Here is a 27,171-nt window from a genome sequence, read left to right on the forward strand (position 1 = left end):
TTTCTTTTTCTCTTTCTTTTTCTCTTTCTTTTTCTCTTTCTTTTTCTTTTTCTCTTTCTTTTTCTCTTTTTCTCTTTCTTTTTCTCTTTCTTTTCTTTTTCTCTTTCTTTTTCTCTTTCTTCTCTTTTTTCTTCTGCAGTGACTAATATAATAGAGTTATAATCTCACTTATAATCAAACTTTCAGGAAAGCTTATTGGATTTGAGGTGACTTGTATGCAAGCAATTTCCCGACAGCCAAATGAGATGTGTGCAATTTATGGGATATCCAACCTGATCATTTCATGGTCAGATACTAGTATATCTAATAGTCAGGTTTCTGGATTGTTGCAGTTATTGATTTTTAGTTTTCTTTTCCATTTTAGGGGCAGTATCTGTGCTTCATTAACTGCAGAGTAATTTTATAGGAGGCCATTAAAAAAACAAAACAAAACAAAAAACCTTTTTGATTGGTTTGTTATCAAGGTAGCACAAAGCAATCATGAGTATTCCAGGCACAATGAGGAAGAGAGAGCTGACTGGAAAGAATGACTTGCTTTAATGAAAAAACATAGACAGATTTCTTTTTTAAAAAACAAAAACATGATACATCTTTTCCATGTGCAAAGAATATTAAAATTATATTTAGAAGTTGTCTTTGCATGGAATTGGAAAAGTGGTATTAACATATAAATTATCATTAACATAGTACACAAGAGTGTATATCTCATCCTTTTAAACAAATCCAGGAGATATATTAAAATGTTCCCAAATAGTGGAATGTCAGAATTCTATCTCTGAAATATTTTCACTTCATCAACAAGTAGCTGTCTGGAAATTCTCATTTTGTCCAGTTACACACATTCTCTGTATGTGAGCTTCTTCCTTGTCTTCTCCTTGAAGTAAATGCTGTGTGCATGTGAGAAATGGTGAATAAAAGGCAGTTGGTAGGCTTGGTACTATGTTTATGACAGTACATGCTCAAAGAGGGAGAAGGAAAGCATGGAATAGCTCGTTTTATAAAAGACTGTTATTTATTTGTACATTTGAAGCAGCTGGCTGGATAAGAAAGGTACTACATTAAAAGTATTGAAATGTTGAGGAACAAAATTTACCAGCTGTGAAGGTTTTAGGATGATCTGCATGAAATAAATAGCAGCTGCAGCACAGTTTCTGACTGGGTAAGTATCCACATGACAGAAACCCTCTGTCATGAGTTGCTGGAAGTCTAAAGGCCAAAGAAAAAATTGTCACTGTTATTTTTGTAAGATAAAGCTTATTCTGTATGCTATAATATAGGTGGTGCTAGTCTTACTCATTACTTAAACTCTCTAGGACATATGCAATATTTTAATTCTTTTGAATGCTGTTATATTTCAGAATGTTTTATGTTTCGAGTCTTTATGAACAATAATCCTTGATCAACCTCCCCCCCACAAGGTATTATATCCTGTCAGTAGTAAGTTGAAGACAAACACATAAGTGCCCTTTAGTATTTCCAGCCATAGTATCAAATCGGGTTTGCTGTATATTGCCTCTTGGTTTGAGGACAGCGGACTGAACTGTATAGGACCACAGAAGTTGGCTCTTTTGGCTTTGTATATCATCCCACCCTATTCAGAGTGTGGTTTTGGTCATATATATCATTGATGGTTTTACTGTAAGACAAGATGTGAGCTGATTTCCACCCAGCTGTGCCAAGTTGCTATTTTTTCAGAGAGTGTTTTCTTGGCTTTGCATGCTGTGTGATGATGTCAAATAACTGCTAAATTCTGGGTGTGTGCCATTTCCAAATAAAGGAGGATATTCCTCCAGTTGGAGGCATTATGTAGATTATATTTGAAACCTCACAATATTTTAAAGGTGGAGTATTTTAAAGAATAGAAGAGTATATATATAGCATCATTGTTAATTTGTATCAGGATCACCCTGAAAGAGTTTGTGGATTTTCATTAGTTTCTTCGCAAAATTAGTCAAAGGTACGTTGTTGCTGACATGTGCAAATAATGCCTGTCACTGAACAAATATAGTACATGAAGCAGTGGCAAAAACTTATTTACCATTATGCTTTGACTTGACCTGAGAAACCATCCTTAAAGTATCTATAGCATGCAAAAGCCTTTTTCTTTTACAGAGTGCTAGACAGGGATACCAGCTAAGGGCCGCAGCAAAAAGAACTGTTGGAATCAGCTCATTTTATTCTAACTTCCCATTTTCAAAGTATGAGGTCCAGTGCTCACGCTGGCCTTAATACTGGTAAGTTACTATGCAAATGATAAAAATGACTGAAGTCTTAATGGACACGTGTTAGAGTTCAATTTGGTGTGCAGTCTGGAAGGTGCCAGTGTCTACAGAATAGCAAGAGATGGTCACTATTAGTCAGGTGTGCCACTTTTGGCAGGCACTTAAGGGTGCTTAGCTTCCAGCAGAAGCTTTGAATATCATGAATCTCAAACCCCATGAGTCCTAAAATTCCTCATCTCATCTGTCTGTCCTTGAACTCTGAATATAGCACTGAAGAGAGGTTGTTGGTGTCACACAACTTAACAGCATTTTTTCTCTCTCCATCTGCCTGTGTTCAGAGTTCCCACTCCGATATTTTCCTACAAAAATGCCAAAAAGTGGGTGAGTAGTAGTTCAATACTGAAGGCTGCCAAAAGAAGAACTATGTTTTCCTTTAGGACAAATGTATAAAAGGAAGCCAATAAAACTGCTGAAATGGAGAAAAGCTATCAACTATATTAAGAACAAGGGTTACAGAAATGCTGAGACTTAACCAAATTAAGTACCTTGATAGTTTGTCTCCAAAGATGGGAATGGTTTGAAAGCCTTCTCAGACTAAAGGTCTCTGCAGTGTTCCCTCCAGGATCAGTTCTACATCAGTTCTACAGTTGTAATGGACAGAAAAACAATGTTATCCCTGTTTCTTAAAATAAATAAAATAAAAAACATTAAAACCTTGCCAGTTGGGATGAAAAATACTGCCTGCAAGAACAGGAAAAGTGCATGCTGTCAAATATGACATATATGCAGAAATACCTATGGGCATATTAGTGCCTCCATAGTGATATGCTGTCAGCAGCGCATTTCTACTGTGTGTGACCTTGCAATATTTACCTTTATAGAGGGGGAGTATTTCAATGAAGCTTGAGTATCTCCTGTAACCTTTATGGACTCTCTGCCAACTGCTGCATAACAGTCCATCGCACATTCACTCTGTGTAGGACTCGGGTTATTGAAAAGCAATAGTGGTAAATCCTATGTGGCTGGATGTCACAAGAAATAGAAGAACTGACTTTTTGCTCTTCACTGTTGTATAACAGCTTACATGTCTGCTGTATGCTGCTTCTCTTAGCTTATTCCTAGGGGAATTTATTTTCCATCCTTAAAGGAAGGCTGTCAGACTGATTTAAGACCAGAAGTGATGCTTTAAAAAAATACACATGGGTTTACTGAACCTTGGATCATTGGACAGGTGGTTATGAGGCTTTGTCTGAAGTCAAAGAAAGCAGAATCTTGACTGGGTTTAAATATCTTATCCCTTGCCACTAGTTTTGGCAGCCTTGTGCTAATGCATCCAGTTAGGAAACAAAGACAGTATAGTCATGCAAAGAAAACTGACCTACAGGTGAAATTCAAAATGTAGGCAAATTACATATATGATGTAAAAGTGGATTAACAGGTAAAATTTCCCTTAATAACATGGTGATTTACAGTGCAGGCTTTTAAAAGTACCTCAGCCTCATTAAAACTAAGTCCTAAGCATCTCTCTTCATTTCTCTCTAGACCACAAGTAACCTTTGTGGATATAAAGAGAACATGGGTGGTTTGCCACAAATACCTTTAACTCACTCTGCTCACTTTTGACTTTTGTGTACACTGTGTTGCATAAAATGCTGCATCAGTTTACCCTAATGCATCAGTTTGTGAGCAGAAGTGCTTCTACTAGTGCTTCACTAGCAGGTAAGTCACCTATAGTCAGAGCAAAAAGCTGAGGGCAAGAATAGTTGTCTTAAGGTAGGTTATCCCCATTTATGAACTCTTTGGGCTCCCAAATCACTTCTATACCTCTTCCACAATCTAACTGACATACCTGTTCATTTCAAAAGTAACATTCACTGGTGTTTTGCTCTGTACGGATAAGCACTCACACGCATTTGGGCTTAAGGCAGATAGGATCTGATGTTATAAGGACCACGCGTGTTTCATTTGCACCACCTCACCAAAATATCTTGCTCTTGTACCAATAATGGTAACAGCTTTCTAATGAGGACTCACTGAAACAAACCATCGTATAGAATCATAGAACAGCCTGGGTTGGAAGGGACCTTAAAGATTAATCTAATTCCATCCCCTCTGCCATGGGCAAAGATGCCACCCACTAGATCAGGCTGCCCAGGGCCTCGTTCAACCTGGCCTTGAACACTTTCTAGGGATGGGGCATCCACAACTTCTCTGAGCAATGTGGTCCAGTGCCTCACCACCCTCTGAGTGAAGAATTTCCTACTAACATCTAATCTAAGTCTCCCCTCTGTTAGTTTAAAACCATTCCCCTTCCCCTGTTATTATTTGCCTGAGCAAAAGGTTGCTCTCCATCTTTTTTTATACGCACCCTTTTAAAAAAGAGAAAAGCTGCAATGAGATCTCCCCGGAGCCTTCTCGTCATCAGGCTGAACATCCCCAGCTCTCTCAACCTTTCTTCATAAGTGAGGTGTTCCAGCCATTTTTGTGACCCTCCTCTGGACCTGCTCTAACAGATCAACATCCTTCTTGTGCTGGCAGCCCCAGACCTGTGCACAGTACTCCATGCCTTACAAGGCAGAGTGACTGCATCAGTCTTCCCTTGTCAACTGATGCAGTCACCCCATCGTAGAAGGCCACCAGACTGGTCAGGCACAATTTGACCTTGGTGAAGCCATGCAGGCTGTCTTGGATCACCTCCTTGTCTTGTATGTGCCTTGACATTGCTTCCAGGAGGATCTGTTCCATGATTTTGCCAGGCACAGAGGTGAGGCTCACCACTCTGTAGTTCCCTGGGTCCTCCTTTCTACCCATTTTAAAAATGGGAGTGATGTTTCCCTTTTCCAGTCACCAGGGATTTCACCTGACTGCCAGGACTTTCCAACTATGATGGAGAATGGCTTTGCAACTACATTAGTAGACTTGCACCTATTCAGTTTCATCAGATGGTCTCAAACCTGTTCTTTGCTTACAGTGAGAGGGATTCTGCTCCCTCAGCCCTCATCCACATGTTCAGGGAAATGAGAGATGTGGGAAGGCTGACTGCCAATGAGTCTGAGGCAAAGTTGTCGTGGAGTACCTCAGCCTTCTCCATGACTATTTTTACCAGTTTCCCCTTCTCATTTATCAGAGGGGGTACACTGTCCTTGGCCTTTCTTTTCTGACCAATATAACCATAGAATTCCTTCTTGTTATTTTTTGCATTATTTTCCAGTCTTAGTTCCGTTTGTGCTTTGTTTTTTCTGATCCCATCCCTGCACATCCGGACAGCATCTCTGTACTCTTCCCAGGCCACATGTCCCTTCTTCCACTTTCTGTGCATTTCCTTCTTGCACCTCAGTTTGACCAGCAGGTCCTTGCACAACCATCTCAGTTTTCTGCCCTCCCTGCTCACTTAAACAGGGGTATGGAGAGTTCTCGCACTCTAACAAAAGCATCCGTAAAGAGCTGCCACCTCTGTTCAGCTCCTTTGTCCCTAAGGACAGTGTTCCACAGGATCGCATCCACTAGGAATGAGATCTGGAAGGAACTTTGGAAGTTCAGTATCCCGACTTTGCTCTTCACCAGGCCCATGTTCATCAATATCACTAATTCAAACAGGCATGGTCACTGCAGCCCAGACCGCCTCCAGTCTTCACCTCCTTAATGAGTTTATCTCCACTGGTGAGCACCAGGTCCAGTAACACTTCTCCTCTGGTTGCTTTGTCTAATACCTGGACCAAGAAGTTATCTTCAATGCCCTCAACAACTCAGGAGTCTCCTGGATTCCTTACAGCCTGCTGTGTAGCTTTTCCAGCAGACATCTGGGTGGTTGAAGTCCCCTGTCAGGATGACAGCATGAGAGCATGGCACTTCTTGTAGCTGAAGCAAGAAGGTCTCATCAACAGGCTTCCCTTGATCAGGCAGCTTGTAGTAAACCCCAACCACAAGGTATCATATGGAGTGACGGAATCAACTATATGGAATTACTGTTGGGTAGGAAGTTTCTAAATTGAGTGCTATCCTGGGCTGTGTAAAATCTACTTTCTGAGCCACATTCCTTTTCAAATTCACCCTGTCATTTAGTCATTGTTCTGTCATCTGCAGGCTAAAACTGGAGAAGGGAGTTAGTCTTTTAATAAGACAGCAGTTCTCACAGTCATCAGTCAACAGAAAACAAATAGAATGTCTCATTTTTTACTGCATCTTAGGGAAATGAAAAAGGGGCTGGACTAATGGTTACCAAACAAGATGGATACACAAGTACCTTCTTAGCATAACTATGCCTCTACTAAATTAGAATGTCAGTGAGCTAAAGGTAATTTGTTCAGGATGCCAACAAAATGATAATGGCTGTGATCTCACTGCAATTACAGAACCATGGTGGGATAGCTCACATGACTGGAATGCTGCCATAGAGGGCTAAATGCTTTCTAGGAATGACAGGCCAGGAAGGCGAGGTGGTGGAGTTGCTCTTTATGTGAGAGACTGGAATGCATCGAGCTCTGCCTACAGGTGGATGAAGAATGAGTTGAGAGCTTATGGGTAAGGATTGTTGTGGGTGTTTGCTACAGGCCACCTGATCAGGAAGAGGAAGCAAACGAAGCCTTCTACAGGCATTGGGAAGTAGCCTCACAATCACAAGCCCTGGTTCTTGTGGGGTACTTCAACCACCCTTGTATCTGCTGGAAAGACCGCACAGCTAGGCACAACCAGTCCAGGATGTTCCTGCAATGAATTGATGACAAATTTTTAACACAGGTAGACAAGAAACCAACAAGGAGAGGTGTGCTGCTGGACTAACAAGCAAAGAAGGGCGAGCTGGAGATGTGAAGACTGGGGGCAGCCTAGGCTGCAGAGACACTGAAATGATGGAGTTCAGGATCTAGTGAGGAAGAAGCAAGGAAAAAGTAGGCTTGCAACCCTGGACTTAGGAGAGCAAACTTTGGCCTATTCAGAGGCCTACATGGACAAAGGTTAGGGCCATAAAAGAAAGGGGGGACCAGGAGAGGGAGTCAATATTCAAGCATCACTTCCTCCAAGCTGAAGATCAATGCATTCCTATGAGCAAGAAGGCAAGCAAAGGGGGCAGGAGACCTGCATGGATGAGCAAGGAGCTCCTGGAAAAACTCAAACAGAAGAAGGAAATACACAGCACGTGGAAAAAGGGACAGGCCACTTGGGAGGAATATCTGGACATCATCAGAGTATGCAAGGATGCAATGAGGAAGGCCAAGGCCCATTTGGAATTAAATCAGGCAGGAGGTGTCAAGGACAACAAGAAGGGCTTCTTCAAATATATCAATAGCAAAAGGAAGACTAGGAGAACTGTGGGCCTGCTGCTGAATGGGACAGGTGCCCCAGTAAGGAAGGATACAGAGAAGGCAGAGCTGCTGAATGCCTTCTTTGCTTCTGTCTTCCCTGCTAAGACCAGCCCTCAGGAATCTCAGACCCTAGAGACAAGAGAGGAAATCTGGAGAAAGGAGGTCTTGACCTTAGTTCAGGAGGATCGGGTTAGAGATCATTTAAGCAAACCTGACACCCACAAATCCATGGGCCCCAACGGGATGCACCCATGAGTGCTGAGGGAGCTGGTGGATGTTATTGCTAGGCAAATCTCCATCGTGTTTGAAAGGTCATGGAGAACAGGAGAGGTGCCTGAGGACTGGAAGAAAGCCAATGTCACTGCAGTCTTCAAATGGGGCAGGAAACAGGGCGCAGGAAACTACAGGCCAGCCAGCTTCTCCTCCATTCCTGGAAAGGTGATGGAACAGCTAATCCTGGAGGTCATCTCTAAGCATGTGGAGGCTAAGAAGGTGATCAGGAGTAGTCAGTAAGATTCACTAAGTGAAAATCATGCTTAACCAATCTGATAGCCTTCTGTGATGGGATGACTGGCTGGGTAGATGAGGGGTGATCAGTGGATGTTGTCTACCTTGACTTCAGCACGGCTTTTGACACCGTCTCCCATAACATCCTCACAGGCAAGCTCAGGGAGTGCGGCCCAGATGAGTGGGCAGCGAGGTGCATTGAGAGCTGGACGGCAGAGCTCAGAGGGCTGTGCCCAGGGGTGCAGCACAGTTGGAGGCCTGCAGCTAGCGGTGTCCCCCAGGGGTAGGTACTGGGTCCAGTCTTATTCAACTTAGTCATCAGTGACCTGGACGATGGAGCAGAGTGCACCCTCAGCAGGTTTGCTGCCGACACAAAGCTGGGAGGAGTGGCTGATACCCCAGCGGGCTGTGCTGCCATTCAGAGGGACCGTGACAGGCTGGAGGGCTGGGCTGAGAGGAACCTCATGAAGTTCAACAAAGGCAAGTGCAGGGTCCTGCAGCTAGGGAGGAATAACCCCAAACAACAGTACAGAATGGGTGTTGACCTGCTAGAGAGCAGCTCTGTGGAGAAGGTCCTGGGAGTCCTGGTGGACAGCAGGTTGACCATGGGTCAGCAATGGGCCCTTGTGGCCAAGAAGGCCAATGGTACCCTGGGGTGTATTAGGAAGAGTTTTGCCAGCAGGTCAAGGGAGATGATCCTCCCCCTCTACTCAGCCCTGGTGAGGCCACACCTGGAGTATTGTGTCCAGTTCTGGGCTACCCAGCACAAGAGGGACATGGAGCTACTGGAGTGAGTCCAGTAGAGGGCTTCAGAGGTGATTAGGAGACTGGAGCATCTGTCGTGTGAGGAGAGGCTGAGAGAGCTGGGCCTGTTTAGCCTGGAAAAGAGAAGGCTGAGAGGGGATCCTAATAAGGTATAAATAGCTGAGGGGAGGGTGTCAAGAGAATGGGGTAGACTCTTTCCAGTGGTGCCCAGTGACAGGACAAGAGGCAACAGGCACAAACTGAAACACAGGAAGTTCCAGCAGAATATGAGAAAACACTTCTTTACCGTGAGAGTGACAGAGCACTGGGACAGGTTGCCCAGAGACACAAGGGAAGTCTAAGGAGATATTCAAAACCCACCTGGATGTGATCCTGTGTAACATGCTCTAGGTGACCGTGTTCAGCACAGGGGTTGAACTAGATGTTCTCCAGGAGTCCCTTCCAACCTCAACCATTCTGTGATTCTGTGATATGTCTGAATATGATCAGTATCATTCTCTAATTAGGTGGTTTAAGTAAGAATGAAAAGGGAATGTAGTTGGTCAGAAGAGCTTTGTAGCACCTCCTAGAAATACCTCCACCCACCTCTCCCCAAACAGTAATTTTGAAGCAGAAATTTTTGGTAGGGCTGGGATGATATTTCAGAGAAGTTTCTTTTCTGGGTGTTCCATGAAGAAGAAAACTCCTGTGGTAAATATTTAGTTCTGTTTAGCTGAATTTCATGAGAAATTTCTCTGTTTTATTTGGGCATTGTGCTATACAAATTCATTTTTCTAAGGTAAACGTTTGTCTTTTGAGAAGTAGAATTGATTTTAAAGGCATACTGAAGTAGAATTAAAGCATGTGAATTGATTGGCATGCCCTGTTCAGTCAGCAGATCCCTTGTGGCTCTGTTTTTTGAGTTTTAGAGCAAAAGAGTTGTAGTCTTTCATCCATAACGCCCATCAAGTGCTTCAACTTCTGCAGCTTGTACTTGTGTGAAACCCACATTGAAGCCCCATGAGTATTTGCTTGCAAGAATAGTGGAGGGCTTATTATTTGTGTTGGAAAAAGCAATGTCATTTTTATTTCAGTCAGTTTAGTCTATTCGGAACCCAAAAGTGTGATAGGCAGTTTGCAGAATAAGTAAAGAAGAAATGGCTTCTTTTTCATCAGAAATGTCATTTTGAAGTTGATCGCAGTGCAATCACACAGTGAAAATAGCAAACTGTGAAAGAAGGGATGAGGCACTGGAATTAGTTTGTTATAGTGGGTAAAACATTTTGTTTATAGATGCATGTTCTTTAATGGTCTCCATTGACATGACTGAAACTCCTCTTTGTTTCCTTGTGTCTCTCACTTCATAGCTGCCAGTTGTCTTTTGGACTCTTTGGTGCACAGACTTTCTTAGGCAATACCTATCTCAATGGCCTTCAACGAGACCTCTAAAATCCTCTTCTTCATCAAAACACACCATCTTCTCATGATTTGTCTTACTTATATTATCTTTGGATCAAGCTCATGATTCTCTGATCACCAGAAACACTAGCACATTACACTGACCTTATGGCAACCTTTATATTGTGAGCTTAGTCCTGGCACAGGAGACAGGAGGAGGACCATACCAAGTAGGTGTTTTTACATTTTTTTTCTCCTGTGTTTTTCTAGTTCTTCAGGGGAATAAGTCACCGTACTTGCCGCTTGTTTAAGATGGTGTCTGACATTACTGAACAGTGATTTGCTGCAGTATGCAATCTGTCCCAGGCATGTTTTAGGTACTTGTGTGTCAGAGTGCTGTTAGACTTCTTAATTTTTAAGCTTTTAGTCTGCTGAGTGTAATCAAATAGCCACACTCAAGAGCAAAGTGGTAAGGAGAGACAAAGCATTCACCTTCCTTTCTCAACTTGCTCTTAGCTGTTGTGCACACTGTGAAGTATTGAAAAGACATTCCGCCTCTCTGTTTTTATTGACAGAATCAGCTTCATCTTGGCTTTCCCTTTAGGTGTGTCTGTCTTGCTCATGATGATGCAAATTTCTCCCATTTTCTAGTCTCAGAACAGAGATCTCAAAAGCAACTTGCCCTTTGCCTTTTGTCAGCAGTAAACAAGAAGATGCATATTGGCTAATCATCTGTGCAAGGCTGAATTATTTAAACACTTTTGTCCTTCTCTAGGAAATATTTTAATTTCGGATTGAACTTTAAGTTTTTAATTAACTAACTACTTTTCTCAGTTCAGTGATTTTCAGCTGGGAGCGAACACTGCTGAGTCATTTAGGAATTGGAATGTAACAGCATCTGGCTCTAGCTCCCATTACAGCAGGCAGTACCTGGAGCTTTAAGTGTTTTTTTCTTCTGACGTTTTCCTTTTGAAAAATTGGCTGTAAAATTCTTTGTGAGGAAAAACTTCTTTTGTTGTTGTATATCTGAAGAAAGTAGTGTGATGGGATTCAGCTTTCCATATGCGCATGTTACAGATTATCAGAATTTGAACTGAGTAATAATAGTGGTTATTTTTTTAGTTGAATGGTGTTCCTTTTGACTTCAGCTCACACACTATGTTCTAGGGAAGCAAACAGGGGACACCTATAAAAGAGCTGCATGAAAGTCACCTCTTGGGGACTGCTGCTTCTTTGTGTAAAACTTCAGGGTTGTTCTGAGGGAATAGGTAAATTACTAGGGAATATTCCTGGTACTGGAGTGTGAGAAAAGGGATGACTCCTCTTTTCTAACTTCAAGTTGCATTTCTGTAGCACTGCTGCAGTTCCCAAGGATCGTAGTAAATACTGTTTGTTCAAAGGATATGGTTTTATATGAGTGATGTCTTTGATTTTAAGAGAAATAAAATTTGCGTGATGCCTGACTGAGAGAACAAAACTGGTCTTTATTTTCCTTTGATCAGTTCTTGGCCCTTCCTCCTTATATTTCAGAAATGAAAAGTACTTGAATAGGAGTTAATCTTAAGGACCTTTGACTTGCAGATTTCTGCTCTGATACCTATTTTGGCCACATGTTCATGTTGTTTTCATTTGTTTAATCTGTCTGTTTTAGCTTGTCCATTTGTGAAATGTATTACATGACCACAAAAATTACTATGAATTCATTAGAGTTTCTGAATTACTCCTGCATCATCTAAATAAACAAGCTCACATACCTGCTAAGCTTTAGGAGTGAAATCCTGCTTCTAATTAAGCTAGTAGCAAGAACTCTAATTGACTTCAAAAGAGGTAAGATATCATCCAATTACCATAATTAGATTGTTAAGAATTGCTCAGCTCCAAATTTTGTAATAATTCAAAGGCTGTTACCTTCATGAATTTTAAGTCAGATGTAAGTATGGCATGTTGCCAGTCTTCTGGTGGTTATGCGGTCACGTTGCAGTTCTGGAGACTATTCACATTATTAGTGTTCAGCACATTTTAGAGGCTTGATGAAGCCAATTAGAAAATCCGTGTAAGTAAACCTAGAAAAAGTTTTCCAGTATATTTTCTCAGTGTCACTCAGCTAATGCCGAGTTCTTCCATGGCTTTTACCAAATGCTGAGCTCCTGCTGTGAGAGTTCTGCTTGAATAGTTGATTTAGAAGCTGAGTGTAAAATGAAGAATCTGAAGCTCTGGGGGATGTTTTGTGATACTGTGGAAATACTCTCTCCAGTCAGCATCTCCAAAGAACATAAAACTTGATTTAAATTTTTTTTCCTACTGTACGGTCCCCAACAGACGTTGACTGTTAATAGTTTTTACAGTTCTAATTTAATCTGGTAGAGTATTGAACTTGTATGTGAAAGGTAATAAAATCATTTTAGTAGGAAGATGGAGTTTATGTCCAGAATAACAATCTATCAGTTTTGCAAAGGGTTGTTAAATTGCTGCTTTATAACTGTGATCAGATTAAGTCAGCCTAGCTGTGTTATGAGCCTTGCTTTTCCAGAAAATAAGTTAAACTAACAAAACAATGGTCTTTGGTTATTAGGGAAGAAATCTGCTTGAATTGGCATAAGGACACTTTAATTCATATCAGGTGTCCACATGTCTTCTCTGTATGTACTGTTGGCTTGGGTGTGTTGCTAAAAAATAATTTTCAAACACTGTGAACCTCCCACTTCATTAATTCTAATACCTGCCACTTCTGTAACTGGTTTTTATGTCCCATCATTTGATGGGACATTATGTCCTCATTTGATGTAATTTCTTTAGGTTTACTCGAATGTGTGGTATCTGGTAATACAAGAACATCCCATGCATGAAATCCTAGACCTCATGTGCAAATTGAGAAGTTTCATCTGTACGCTTGCCCCAGAAGAGCTGGTTGGCATTTTCCACAGTGAATGCTTTCCTGGAGAACCTTCCAATGTAACTTCTCAAGCTGTCATTCCTTTGGGTTGCAGCCATCTTCGCTAGACAGCTGGTTCAGAACGTTCAGATGATGCATTAGTGTGCACTGACCTCACTTAGCATCATGAAGTTATTTCACAGAAGAACATTGCTCTGTACTGCATTTGCCCTGCAAGGCAAAGATTGACAAGGAAGGATTTAGGAGACGAGCAGTTAACAGGTTGCACTCAAAGCTATTTCAGTGATGACTAGCTTTTGAAAGGGCTAGCAATAGGATGGTGAGTTTGCCCAGTTCCAAGGGCCTAATGATAGCTCTTTTTTTTAAATATGTCAGGGTTGCCTCAGCATTCAGTGGTATGTTTCAGTTGTTTTCTGCATCCATATCAGACAAGGATATTGGGTCAAGGATTGGTATTCATTGTTGGTGTGGTTTTGAATTGTGGTCTTACCTGTCTATACCCCTTTGTTTGTAAACACAGAATCATAGAAATAGAATCATTAAGGTTGGAGTAGACCTCCAAGATCACTTGGTCCAACCATCACCCTACTGCCAATATCACCCACTAAACCATGTCCCTAAGCACCACGTCCAACCTTTCCTTGAACACCCCCAGGGACAGTGACTCCACCACCTCCCTGGGCAACCCGTTTCAACGCCTGACTGCTCTTCCTGAGAAGAAATGTCTCCTCATTTCCAACCTAAACCTCCCCTGGCACAACTTGAGGCCATGTTTAGACAGGTGCTTTATTGATAGCATGTCTGTACATACGTGGTGCATTAGCATCATTTTACTTTTTTTTACAAATATCTCACGTTACCTTATTAGTCCTGACCAGTGCAACTTGAAGGTGTCTCTTCATCATCTGAAAAACATCTTGCTACTAAACCGATCAGCCATCCTTCTTCCCTTTTGGTGACGTGAATGTTAGAAAGTTGCAAAAAAGCTTCCAAAGTATCAGCAAAACTTCTTCATGGAAGATAGATTAATTTGTTTTGTAATATTCCTCCTACATCCACTGCAATAATTCCCTGTTGTGTGTGTCGGTGCAGGCAGGCAGCAGGAACAACCACAGACTGGTGGCTAAAATGCCAGGCATAGATTATTCTCGTTACCTCACCAACCAGGAGATCCCCACCACAACACCTGAGCAGAGGCACACAAACAGAGGCACACAGGCAGGGATGCAGGAACCACTAAGCAGGGTCCATGCCAGGAGATCACCAACCTGCTGGTTTCTCCTGTTTTTATCAAGGGTTCACGTAGGTGCAGTTTTTACCACCACGCTGTGATCCTCACTGAGCTTTTTTGATGTTCTCTATACCAAGGCTGGGAGCTCAAGTATGTCCCATAGGGCACCTCTGAGTCCACCAGACACCTATGTTACCTATTTACAGATGTGCTACTTGCCAAACACCCGGAGCACAAACAGCAGGAGGCATCACTTAGACGTTTTTCTACATTGTTGTTGCTCCCCAGACGCGTTCCCAGCCACAAGATTGCTTGAGCATATTTACAATCCTCCTTGACAGTCTTCTGTTCTCGTCCCATCCCCCTCACCAATCTTCTGTTTTTAACCCATTCCTCCCAACACCCATCCTTAAGTGTAAATATGTTTTAATTTGTGTTTGTCTGAAGTGACAGCAAGTTGCCAGAGACTTCATCAGATGCAACATGTTGAGGATGCGGAAAACTTGCTTTATGACTGCTTTATGGCTACTAAAAAGTTAGGGAAAAATATTATTAGGAGACGAGTAGTATTGTTAAATTTCTTCTACAGCTTGTGAGGGTTTAGGGAGAATGTGGAAAATAAAGTATTTGCCATTGGGACCAGTAGTTTCTGAAACAACACAAAGCAATGTTGGGTAGTAAGGTTTATGTCATATAATGCAAATACAGATATATTTGGTGCAAAAGGCTCAGTGCTGTTCCCTCTGCAGTTTCTTGGTTCTTTGTGATCATGATGAATGAGCTCATGAGCCAGGGAATGCTAAGTGGCTGGGTCTGTGGCTGTATATCTAGTTACCTAGTTAATTTGTGATTGTTTTAACTGCATCTCTTCAACAGCAGCACTGCACTGTGCAGCCAGAGTCCAATTTAAAACCTGTAATGGAAGAGTCCTGAAATGACTCATTGGTGAACATCTTCTGGAAATGAATAGACCATTTGGAGTCCTGATTTTAGCAATTATAAGGTCCATGGTGTGCCATACACTGTCAAATACAGGTCCTGTCAACATACTCATGTTGATCAGTTGGGAAGAAACAGAAAGGGAAGAGCTTGGTTTTGTGCTGTGGCATTCTGTGTTTAACCCCTCCTTCATGTGAGCAGTAGAACGTGACACTGTGCATTGTCATGCACCACGTCGTGCACCATGAAGTGCCTTAACGTCATGCACCACGAAGTGGCCTTTCATTTCAGCTTATATCCCCTGATATCAGAATAGCAGCAGCAGTTTGCTTGAAACCACGGTTCTTTTTCTAGCTATTCACCCAGGAAGATCCCAAAAGCCTTATTAGAGTCGTGAGCTAATAAGAGAAAATAAGTGCAAAGAAATTATAGTTGGAATCTTCTCGTCTTAAGGGTCTACATGGAGATCTCAGAGATTCCCTCCCATCGGGGGGGAAATAAAAAATTAATAAACAAGTGAGCATGTGCCTTCCAATTTTGCCAGGAAGTTGGGATTAAACAGAATATTCTTCTCTCTCAGCATGGATAGGGAATCAATGTCCATATGTAGTTTTAGCTCTTTCGAAGTAGCATTCTGTAGTCTGATCCTGGAAATTGTGCTTGTATTGATCCCGTGGGAGGCTGTCGCGTGGAGCAGAGGCAAGCAGTGACTGAAAGACTGTCTGTGAGGGAGGGGATGAGTATGAGGATGTACGTTCAAAATGTACCATTCGTCACTTCAGACACTTTAATTTTTCCTTTGTGGGTTTGACACCATTGATTCCAGTAGCATAAGTCCTGCCAACTTGGATGAGATAGGACTTGGGCCTCTGTCAGCCATTTGGTGTGTTTGTGTGCGAGTGTGTTTGTGTCTGTGCTTGCCTGACAGATAGGTTGCATGTGCATCGGAGAGAGCAAATTCATGAAATTGGCTTGGTCTGAATTGGTGTTTTGAGTCTACTGCTTATGTGGCAATGAATCTGTGTGATGTTCATGCATGCTATATGTGTCAGGTCTGGTTACTATAGGAACTCACTGCTTTGCTCAGTGATAAGCAGACCTGGTAGCTTGTGAGGTGGAATCTTCAAATTATCCTGGGTAACAAAGCTTCTGCATTTCCTCTGTTCAGTAGCAAGTCCCTCTCATTTTAACGTTGAGAACAGTCCCAGTTAATACCAGAGCCAGATGCAGCTCTGCTACTTTCCATAGCATTTATGAATTAGGCTGGCAGTAGGAGCAAAAAGGGAGCACCACAGCAGACAGTATTGCCACCCATGAAACGGCTGAACTTTCAAAAGCAGGAGCAAAGTTATATTTATGCTCTCTCTCTCTGCCTCCCCAAATATATGAACCAAGTGGGCATTTCTAACAAGCCTGTGTACCACTGGGGAGGGCAACGCTGCATAACAGCTACCTCCTTCAGAGTGGTTTTCTAGGCATCATTTCACAGCAGTGTATAGTGGGTCTGTTCCTAACGTGCTCTCCAAATGTGGCTGGGTAGCCTCCACCGTGGCAAATTCGTTTTCCATTAAGCAATATAATTTAACAGGTAGAGCTGTCCTTGTGATGATTAATAAGCCACATTTGCCCAGAGTGAGCCCTGTAAATAAAAGTACCCAAACCAAAGGGGGGTAGGAACTAACACATTTGCTGTAGCAGCTAGCCATGTTTTCTACTAGGTCTCGCTGAGGTTTCAAATCTTTCCTCAAGTCAGGGTGTAAAAAAGCATACACTTCTTTATTCAGAACCACTGCAGGAAAATATAAAAACAAAAAATAGGGGAATGTGAGCTTTCTTTTCGTTTCTTTGTTCTGTTAGAAATCTCACTCCCTGTTGCAAGGCAGTAAGATGAGAAAATGGCTCTCGCACCTGCCAAGCCACCATCGGCAATTATTGCAACGCTTAGTGGGTTTCTGCCACCACCAGAAGTCTCTTTGCTCCCTTTCATGTCAGAGATTTCAGTGTTCTTGTGGGGATGGTACAATTAAAGCCATGAGATTTAGTGCTCTAATTCTCTTTTGTTTGCAACAAAAGGGAGAGACGTGGAAGTATGATATATAAGGCTGGGTTTCTGGTTTTGTTTTACTGACCAGCAAAAATAGTGTGTATATTAAACTGTAACAATGACAGAGTTTGTTTAAACTAATCAAACCATTCCTTTAGTAGCTGGATTAAAGGCTACCATCTGACATAAAGGAAGCTCGCTAATAAAAAAGTGTAGCAACTACATTTCACTCATCTCTGTTTGCAGACCTAGCCATCTGAGAAGGCTGTACCTTGTGTATTTCTGTTTCTTTCAGTACAAATATTTATCAATTTTAGATATGTCATTAATATGATGCAGTCCCAAGAACACTGTTTTTTGACAAGTTTGTCAAAAATGTTCTCTATGAAAAGTGCGGGAGGGAAGTATGGTGGTTGACAGGTACCCATGTTTCATTTTGGTTCTTTCTCTTATTCCTCTATGGGACCTGAGTCGAACTAACAAATCAGGTTGTTTCAGAGGGGGCATCTGTGACCAAGAGTGCAATGCCCCTGTTCTAAACTGGCATCTGACAGTGAGATACTAAAATCTGAGCTCATCACCCTCAGTTCAGTGGAAACGGGAACTTCTGAAGGGCAATTCACCAGGTCCATTGTAGGATGAGATGAACGGTCATGGGAGCTGAGAATGTCTGGTTTGCACATTGTGACACCACGGTGAAGGTGAGAAGAATCCATTCATGGCTCCACAGGATTTCTTAGACACTCTGGGCATCAGCAGAGCCTTGGGTTACACCAGCTCAGCCACTTTGAAAATGATTCATTTGAACTGTGCTATTAAAAGAAAAACAAAAAACAAAACAAACAAAAAAAAAACACACAGAAAAACAAACAAAAAGCTGCTGCTCCTGCTAAAATTCATGCTTTCTTAAATACAAATTACAGCCTATTGTGCCTCAGTTTCTCCCTTTGTGAAATTAAGCTGTTGATCAGATCCCTATGTTTTAAGTAGTAACAGACAGGCTTTTTTAGTGGACACTGCACAAGTGAAATCCTCCTTTATGATTATCTGATTAGTCTAGATAGAATCTGGGAAATTTAAATTTCTTTCTTGCTTTAAGGGTCGGTCCCTTTTATATACCTAGCTGAAGTTTCACTTGCCTGAATAAACACCCCGATGTGCTGGCTCTGTGGAAGAATTGGTAAACTGGTCAACTGCCAAAGGGGAGTAATTTGACTTACCTGAAATGAACAACAGAGTAATGAAAATGCATTGCCTCTGTCCAACAGGATAAGCTTCAAATTGTACTGAAATAGAATTAGGCCAAGGGAGTCAGCACGCAGGATAATAATGAAGTTTAACGTGGATTAGCTGCATATAAAATGGATATGTTAGAATGAATTGATGAAGAAATAAAACGATGACAGGCTTTTATCCTGACTCTAATGGCATAAGAATGCTGCTCTCTTCTATTTATAGAAGATCAAAACTAGAGCTATTGAATGTGTTCTTTATTTGGGTGAGAAAAACAGATACAAAGATTTAATACATACCTGACCTGTCAAATCAGGATGCCACTGGACCAAGGCCATAATGTTTGGCTCTGGACCACACCTGAGAAGTTGCAGAGAGGGGAATAAAGTCCAGGAAGTAGTAAGTACATAAAAACAAGAGTCCAAACTTCTTTAATAGCTTGCCTGGGCTTAAATTTGGAAATCTCTTGGTTGACTGATTGCTTTTTATAGTTGCTGTTCCTTGTTTTTCCCTCCGGTAATATTTGTGGCTTTTTTCACTTTGTGCCTTTTCTTCTGGTAGTTAAATCAAGGGAGTTTCCAAACTAGGTGGCAACAATAATCTTAGAATGAATGGGAAGTATAGAAGAGCTGCTGAGTGAGTTGTGGCATAAAAAGGACAAGTATTAATCTGTATTCTGGGATCCTTTTGTATTTTTTTTTTCCTTAAAGATTTCCTGTTGCTTCATCTATCCTAGGTTCATTCCTGTTCCTCAATGAATCCAAGAGTCCAAGCCCTGTCATCCTGAGCCCTTGGCTGAGAAGTAGCAACAACCAGTGCATAGTTCAAGTGGCCGTTTATAAATTTTACCAGCAAAATGGAGAATATATTGCTCGTGTCCTTCCCATTGATGAAAGCAGCAGTGAAATCTTGTCAGCGCAGAATCCAGAGAAACATGGGTAAGTCTCATCCTCTCACTTGACTGATAGCTTGATCAAGGAGTAACATACAATTGCATTGCAATACAACCACAAAATGAATGCTACACGTCTATCAAGGAGAGCGGGACACTGCACTGAGTAGATATTGGTCTTGCATGGTTCTAAGTTATTGTAGGAGCTGGCGATTGCTTATTTGATTAGGTAAAGCATCAGCAAACTACTGGATCCATATAAGAGTGAGTCTCTAAGTCAACATCACCTTTATTTTCAGTGCTTGTGAATACTAATTTGCTCTGATTCCTTTTTACTTCTTCTTTACCCAAGTGTACTTTTGGGACTGGAATATTACTGAGTCTTTGGAGCTTTGTGCATCTGCATGAATTCTAAGTTTTGTCTTGCATTTGTATTTTTTAAATGGAGTCTCTTGTCAGTAAAGCAGTACAGAGCTACTGCCAGTGGAGGAAAGGTTTTCATCTTTAAAGGGTGAAACTGCATGAAATGTTTTATCCTCTTTGCACAATTAATCTTACTTGTTGATGCTGTTTTAATTTGCCAGAATTCCCATGTATCCTTCAGACTTTAGTTAGTGGCAAAACAGTAGGAGCCATAGCTGAACACAGTACATATTTTTAAACACTAGAGTAGTGGAGTGCTTTAGAACTGAATTTGGATTTATGCGAGGCTAATGTTGTCTCTGTTGTATATACTGATTTTCATTATTATTATTATTATTATGTTTTTTTTTTTGTTTTTTTTTTGTTTTTTTGTTTTTTTGTTTAATCTGTCATGGAATGTGTATTAAGAAGCATAATTTTTACTAAGCACTCCAAATGTTTTTTGTTTTGATATGATAGATTAGAGAGTTTCTAATGGAAAGTCCTGCTGGCTTGTGCTTGAAATAAGATGTGATTATCTGATTACTATCTATAGCAAATTCTGTATTTTCCAGTAGCAAAAGAAGAATGTGCAGTTAAAATGCTGACAGGTGATGACCTAAGTCATAGAAACAGTTTGAATAGAAGTAATTTTCATATAACACATGGCCTATAAATGTGAGCAGGAGAGCTTGTGTATGGAACTAAATTGTACTTAGTTCCAGCAATATCATCCAAATTGTAAATTACTGTTGACGTCTGGGGAAAGGTAATTAGGAGAGCTGCAGCAGCTGTCTTTTTCCTTAGCTCTTTGAAAATGCTGTGCTGTCTGTCACAACTAATAAAAGTGCTTTGTGCGAAGTTCCTCCTGCATTGGCAATGCCATTGCTCCTTGGCATTTGCAGGGAATGCTGCTGAGCGTAAAGTGTTTTGCTCTGCTGCGTGGAGGAGCTCAAGCTCACATCTGGAGCACAGGCAAGTGCCAAACATAAGGAGCCCTGAAGGGAAGAGAAAGATCAGTAACTACAATAACAAATGCACACTTTTGCCATCTGCTGGAGACCATACAGGCTATGCAGCTGTGTGTTGCAGATGGCAGAAAGAGATTGTCACCACAGAAAAGGTTGCCTATGCTTTTCAAGAAGGTGGGTTTGGTTATAGCTTGGCTGTCCCATCCACTTAGAAAAGTACAGCTTGCTACACAACAGTGTTTCCATGGCACATAGTGCAGTAAGGACATGCCTGGGGCTTCCATCATTGCTGAATCCTTGGTAGTCTGTGCTATAAAACTTCTCTGGCTAGTTCATTTATTCCCCTCCACTCATCTCATCATTGTGAGAGGTAGTAGCTCTTATCCAGCTCAGCAAGGAAGAAAGGCTCTGATATTGTGCCCACATAAAGGTAACAAAATGACATTTAAGTTCGTACACACCAGACTGCAGCCACAGATGGCAGGCTAACAGTTTGTTATAACTTTTTATTGTTTTTTAACCTTAATTCCAGAACTGATAAGCGCTTCTGTGCCCTTTAGTTGGAGGATTTAGATTAGATTAGATTAGATTATCTAAACTCTGATAATAAAACATGCAAATCTTACTTTTGTAAAAATCTTTAAGTACGAAGCAAGAATAGCTGATCAGAAGTTAAGAATAATTCAATAAAGTTCTTAAATCAATTAGTAAAATTAGTAACCCTATAGTTTACTCTTGTTAATACTATGTGTTAGAAACTGCAAAAAATGGTGCTGTTTAGTAATAAATTCTTTGACAAAATTCTGCAAGCTCTGAGTGGAAGATAGCTGATGAGCCTGTGCTAGAAATGAAAACACCTTGAAGTTTTACAGGTGACACTTCTTTGATTCAAAGCACTTTACATACTGTTTTGCAAATAAGAGCTGGAAGGTATGCGTAGTTCCCAGTAACTTGTACCTGCCATTGTGAGTCCATACTATTGCGGAAAATCAGGCTTATAGCAGGAAAAGCATGTTTTATTGAAACAACTGCACTTGAGGGGTGCAGTAAATTAATTCTAGGGTGGATTTTCTCATATCTTGAACTATGCACCATGTCAGTATCTTTTTTCCCTTCATTTTTTTAAACCTCATAACCTGAATTACACATATTAATTTCTTACAAGGTCTTCACACTTTATGTACATTTACAAGAGAAAAAAGTAGATGCTGTCAGGTAGTTCTATTTCATTTGGCATGAGCCAAGCAAGGGTTTTGGTTGGCAGCATGTTGAACTAATCTTAAGTAGGATATATATATAAAACCATGAAGCTTTATTAGGAAAATAGAGACAGTATACCACCAAATATGTATTTGTTACCAGGGTTCAATCATGCTGTCCTTGTGAGCAGAATACACATTTTTGTCGTAATGGATAAAGAGCTAGTGATGTTCTTTTTGCTTTTATGGTCTCATTTGGTCTGAAAAAAATAGCCCAAGACTGTGGACTCACTCAGTCCATAATGAAGCCTAGGTGGTACAGAAATAGTTATTTAGATGATGCATATTTGTTTTATTTTATTACTTGACATATTTCACTACATGTTTTATTTTGCTTAGGAAGAAAGCAAGACAATTTAAGATGTGTTACATAGTACTAGGGTAGGGCAGATGGAACAGACAACGGGAAGAATATCTCAGAAGTGTTTTCTGCAAGTGGTTCCTGAGTGATGAAACAGCAGAGGTTGGCAAAGGGATTCTTCTTTTGTATTACCCAGAAATTTTGCTAAATAACTTTTCTACATAATATTTGTAACAATCCTCACTACTCAAAAGATAAGTATGCCCTTGTTTATCGATTCAACAGAATTATTATTATTATTATTGTTGTTGTTGTTATTTGTTTAAAGGCAAAAAAGGTCTTACTCTATATTTAATCTTAGTGGTTTTGGAATACTTTTAGTTAGACCTTTACTAATTTAGTTCCTAAGCAATCTGTAGGATCTACTCTATGGGGAACAACACATTGCTATATTCTGTTAGAATTAGATTTGTTGCACGACAGAGTTTCTAGATGATCTAACTTTGTGGATCTGTTTTTGACGTGGTTTGTCCCTTCTGCCTTCCTTAAAGTTCTGTTGTGTTTTACAAGCCCATGCAATTGATACAGGGAGAGAATCCATGTACTGCTGTCAATCCGTTGTAATGGCAAAAAAAATTGTTATAATTCCTGCCATGGAGCATAGCAGTTTCTGATTTATCCCAAATGTCACTAGATGTTGTTACCATCTTTTGCTGATTTTCTGCTCCCAGGGTGCTCTCTACAATCCTTTCTTGTTGCTATTTAATAGACTGCATTTTTTGTGTTACTGTAGTTGAGGAGACTGTAAGTATGTGTACATAGCATAGGAGTTACTTAGAAAAGCAGATTTACTATCACAATTTGAACGTTGGCTTGGAGTGCCTCTGAGCTTGTCAGGCTGTCATCGTGGCCAGTGATTTCATTTCACCTGTTAATTATTTTCCTATCTGTTAAATTTGCAATTATAAAGCTAGTAAGCTTATAAATGTGCTTAATGAAGTAATGAAAATACAAAGGAAATCTTTTCAACCAGGTCAGAGTTTGTAATACAGGACTGATTTTTATTTCTTTTGATCTGTGTATTTCAGATAAGCTAGAGCCGGACAGGGACAAAAATAGCATCATACATTTTAATTACCATTATTATTTTACATCTCTACCGGCACTATTAATGGTAAGTTGCAGTATTATATACTGTATATATATACTGAAAGAATCAAGTATATTATATACTGTATATCAAACAAACCTTTTTAGTAAGTACATAGCAAATGACTACGTGACTTCAATTTGGTCTCTCATTACAGAAGATTATTACTACTCCCATAATCCAGTTTTTTTGTTTGTTTGTTTTTTTGTTTTGTTTTGTTTTCCAAAATATCAGGTAACAAGTAGATCTTAACATGGTTCATATGACTGAAGGTAATCTAGGCCTCCCTGAAGAGTGGAGGCAGTGCAGATCCTCAGATCAGCTAACTAATCACAAATACCCGGAGGTCAGACTTGTTCAGACGTAGATTCAAAAGATAAGACCTGAGCTGCTGGATTGAGCTCACTTCTTCCATCTGTCCCACATTTCCTTAATGATGACCTGGGCACATTACCTGGTGTCTTGTGCTAGCGCTTTTTCTCTATGGGAAGGAGAACAGTAATTTCTTGGTTTTTGTTTGTTTGGTTTGGTTTTTCTTTTTTTTCCTGTCTTTTTAGATTGTAATTGTTTTGTGTTAGCGAGACACTGTCTTTTACTGTAAATATCTTCAACAGTTAGAGGCAAAGGGATGTTGAGGCTGTGGCAGTGACAATTAGATTGACATGGTCTGTTAAGCCACCCTACACGTCTGGGAGAAGAGACCGCAGAATCCATGCACAGAATTGTTGGTACTGAACTGTATGTCTTTTGACTTAAGGAGACACGTGTTAGGAATCACTAGTGTCTATCACATTTGACCTTGAGTCTTGGAGTCGTCTTCTCCTTCTCCTTCTCCTTCTCTCTGAAAAACTTCAGAAAGGGAAAAAAAGTGTTGTCATTGTTTTGCAGATACCAAATATATGTATTTGGGGTGCTGCATATGAGGGCTTAAACTCCTGACTTAGAATTCCGTGCAACTGAAATGTGCTGCAAAGTTTTGGAGATAGATTTTGATGCCTAAAAAAGAGTTTAAATCATTCAGTCCAAACTATGGATTTGAGAAATTCAGTTAATCCAGAAAATCATCTGGATTTATGGATTCATTAGAAATTAGGCTCTCTAGTCTTGGTGGCCAGGCACCACTAATCCTTACTTTAAGAGAGGAGCCTTCAACGGTTCTAGACAGAAAATTATCACTTAAGGTTTTCCTGTGCTGTTATCCACTAGCCAACTGTTAGCCCCTTTCAGGCTAGCAAATAAAATGCAAAGGAACAAAAAAAAAAAAAAAAAAAAAAAAAAGATATTTGTGTCTCTTACCTTCCCCTTCTTTTTTCAGAAGGTACCATCCTCAACACCTTTGAGTAATCAGTCCTTTTCAGAGCAGGTGCTTGCTTTGGGAAACAAGTTTTTCTTCTCCGCTTAACAAAACCTTGATTCTTTCAGTATCTCAACTCTAGCTCTGAAGAAAGCTTTAACTCTGTTGATTGTGGTACCCTGAGGAGTTAATCTCTAGTTCGTTTTCAGTAGATGAGGAGATTTAAATCAAAGCCTTTCGGAATGTGTAAAGTGGAATACTTCAAAGCTTTATGAAACAGTATGAACCTGATCTACAATTGTCTTCAGATGTGGAAATATTGTTTCCCCATTCCACGTGAGCACTAGATTATGCAGATTAAGTTGTCACTTTAGCACTGGAGGTAGGTACGTGTCCATATATTTCTCCTTCAAGCTTCTTAGTGGTTTTGCTGCTGAAAAAGTGCTGTATTATTTCTTGAGATGAACCTGGTTCCTTTCTCTTAGATTTTGTGCAGAATTATTAAACTTCTGAGTGTGCCTTACTTTTGCATGTCAGCTCAAATACAACAAAGCAGTACCTTCAAACTGCTCCAGAGGGATTTATTGCATTGCCAGTTGAGATTGGACTGTAGCAGCATGTTTCACAGTTTGCTGTCAGACATGTATGTGGAAGCAAAGTGTTTATTACCAAGAAAGATATATCAATATTGTCAGAAACTGAATTTGGAGTGCTATTCAGTTCTGTGGTATATCGTGTAGTAAAGCAGCAATATTATGAGACCTCTTGAACCAACCAAAAAGAACCAAAGTTCAGTGATCAGATATTGCTTATATTTTTTAGCAGTTGATTACAATCCCAATCAAACAGATCAGAAATCAGTTTGGGGTGGTGGAGAGGGAGGGGGAAAAATGCAGTTATTAGTAACAGTTATCAGGCAGTTTTTAAGTGGCAAAGCTGTCTTTTATTGATGTTGGCTAGATCTAAATGCAAGCGGGAAGGCCAAGTCTGTGCAGCCTGTTTCCAATTACGGTTACAAAAAGAGTGAAGAAAAAAAAAAGTTAAAATAAAAATAGAAAATAAGGGAAAAAAATGTCCAACATTACAAAATTCATCCTACTACCAGGGCAGATTACATAATGTGTAGAGAATGGAAGATTAGAGGAAAAATACACTTATTGTTTAAGGTAAGAATTCAGTTTTATGGGTGCATAGTGAAGCAGCTTTCTCTGCTGCTTTTCACCTACTGGTGAACACAACATAACAAAGGAGGGCTGAGGTGATGAGCTAGTATGCCCAATGTGCCTTGTACAAGGAGTCCTTGTGGCTTCCCAAGTAATTGCAACACCTCTTGGTGACCTACTCCCAGTCTCTGGGAGCTGCTTCTGTGCTTGAAAGCTGAGATTGTCACATCTGGCCTCATAGAAATGACGCCAAACTGGGCATGGTACCAGAGTTGGGGCACCCTTGAAAGTGGCTTTTTTTGTGTATTTGTTCTTTTGAACCCAAATGGGCTTTAATAAAAATAATTTCTTATGTGGCTGAAACAATTTCTTCAGACCAATCTGAACAATGTAATCTTACTTTATACCATCCAAATACTAAGCACAAGAATTTGCTTTTATGTTGTGTCTTGAGAATTATTTTCAGGCTATTCTTTAGTGGTTGTCATGCTATTCTCAATTTCCAAAGTCTATTTTCCCCTCTGCTTTTGCTTTCTCTCATTCATTTAACTTGTTTCACTTGTTTTATAGATCTTCTGTTTTCTTCTCTACCTGAGGCTTCTGCTTCAATTTTTAGAAGTCATCCTGAATGAATCTTTACAGCCCCATATTGCCACTAGCCTATGTTGCACTTCATATCTGTGTAGACAAGCCAGGATGAATTTCAATTTCATAAAACCTGAACAAACAAACAATCTACCATATATACACACACCATCCAAGCTTCCTGTCCCCAAGCATGCACACACACACTGAAGTTGTCCTGTTGTTTTTTCTTTTCATGGTTTAGGTGTCCCTTCTGCCATACAGAATTGTAAGCTCTTTCTTAGGTTCCTTTGCTATGTAGCTTCCAAGTATGCTTTCGTCACAGTCAAAATGCTTCCAACATTTGTTTCTGGAGGCTAGGCTACATGCCTCATTAATATTGCCAGCCTTGTTTCTAGTTATTTTCTGTTCCCTTCTAGCCAAGTTCTCTGTCATTCTGCTCTTGGCAAAGTTTTATAACTAGCCTGCAGTATAATTTCTTTTTGTATTTCCTCCTTATTTTTTACCTTTGAAAAAATCTTCCCTGCTCTGTGCAACCTCCTCTGCAGCTGTCCCACCATACCCTGTGGTTTTGTGCAATCGCCTTGGGGCTTTCCTTGCTAATTCTTAAGAATCTCCTTAATATCCAAGGCAAATATACCCT

The 27,171-nt window shown here is 40.5% G+C and overlaps 1 protein-coding gene across 2 annotated transcripts in view; it reads left to right on the forward strand.

Moving 5' to 3' along the window:
• Window positions 1–27,171, forward strand: part of ALK (ALK receptor tyrosine kinase) — a 296,490-nt gene that overhangs the window by 121,335 nt on the left and 147,984 nt on the right. For both annotated transcript variants that reach the window (XM_035322364.1, XM_035322365.1), the window contains exon 4: window positions 19,248–19,449. In XM_035322364.1, the coding sequence (XP_035178255.1) occupies window positions 19,248–19,449 (202 nt within the window). The remainder of the gene's footprint in view (window positions 1–19,247; window positions 19,450–27,171) is intronic.

Source organism: Oxyura jamaicensis, chromosome 3 (genome assembly GCF_011077185.1).
Source record: "Oxyura jamaicensis isolate SHBP4307 breed ruddy duck chromosome 3, BPBGC_Ojam_1.0, whole genome shotgun sequence".
Taxonomy (NCBI): Eukaryota; Metazoa; Chordata; class Aves; order Anseriformes; family Anatidae; genus Oxyura; species Oxyura jamaicensis.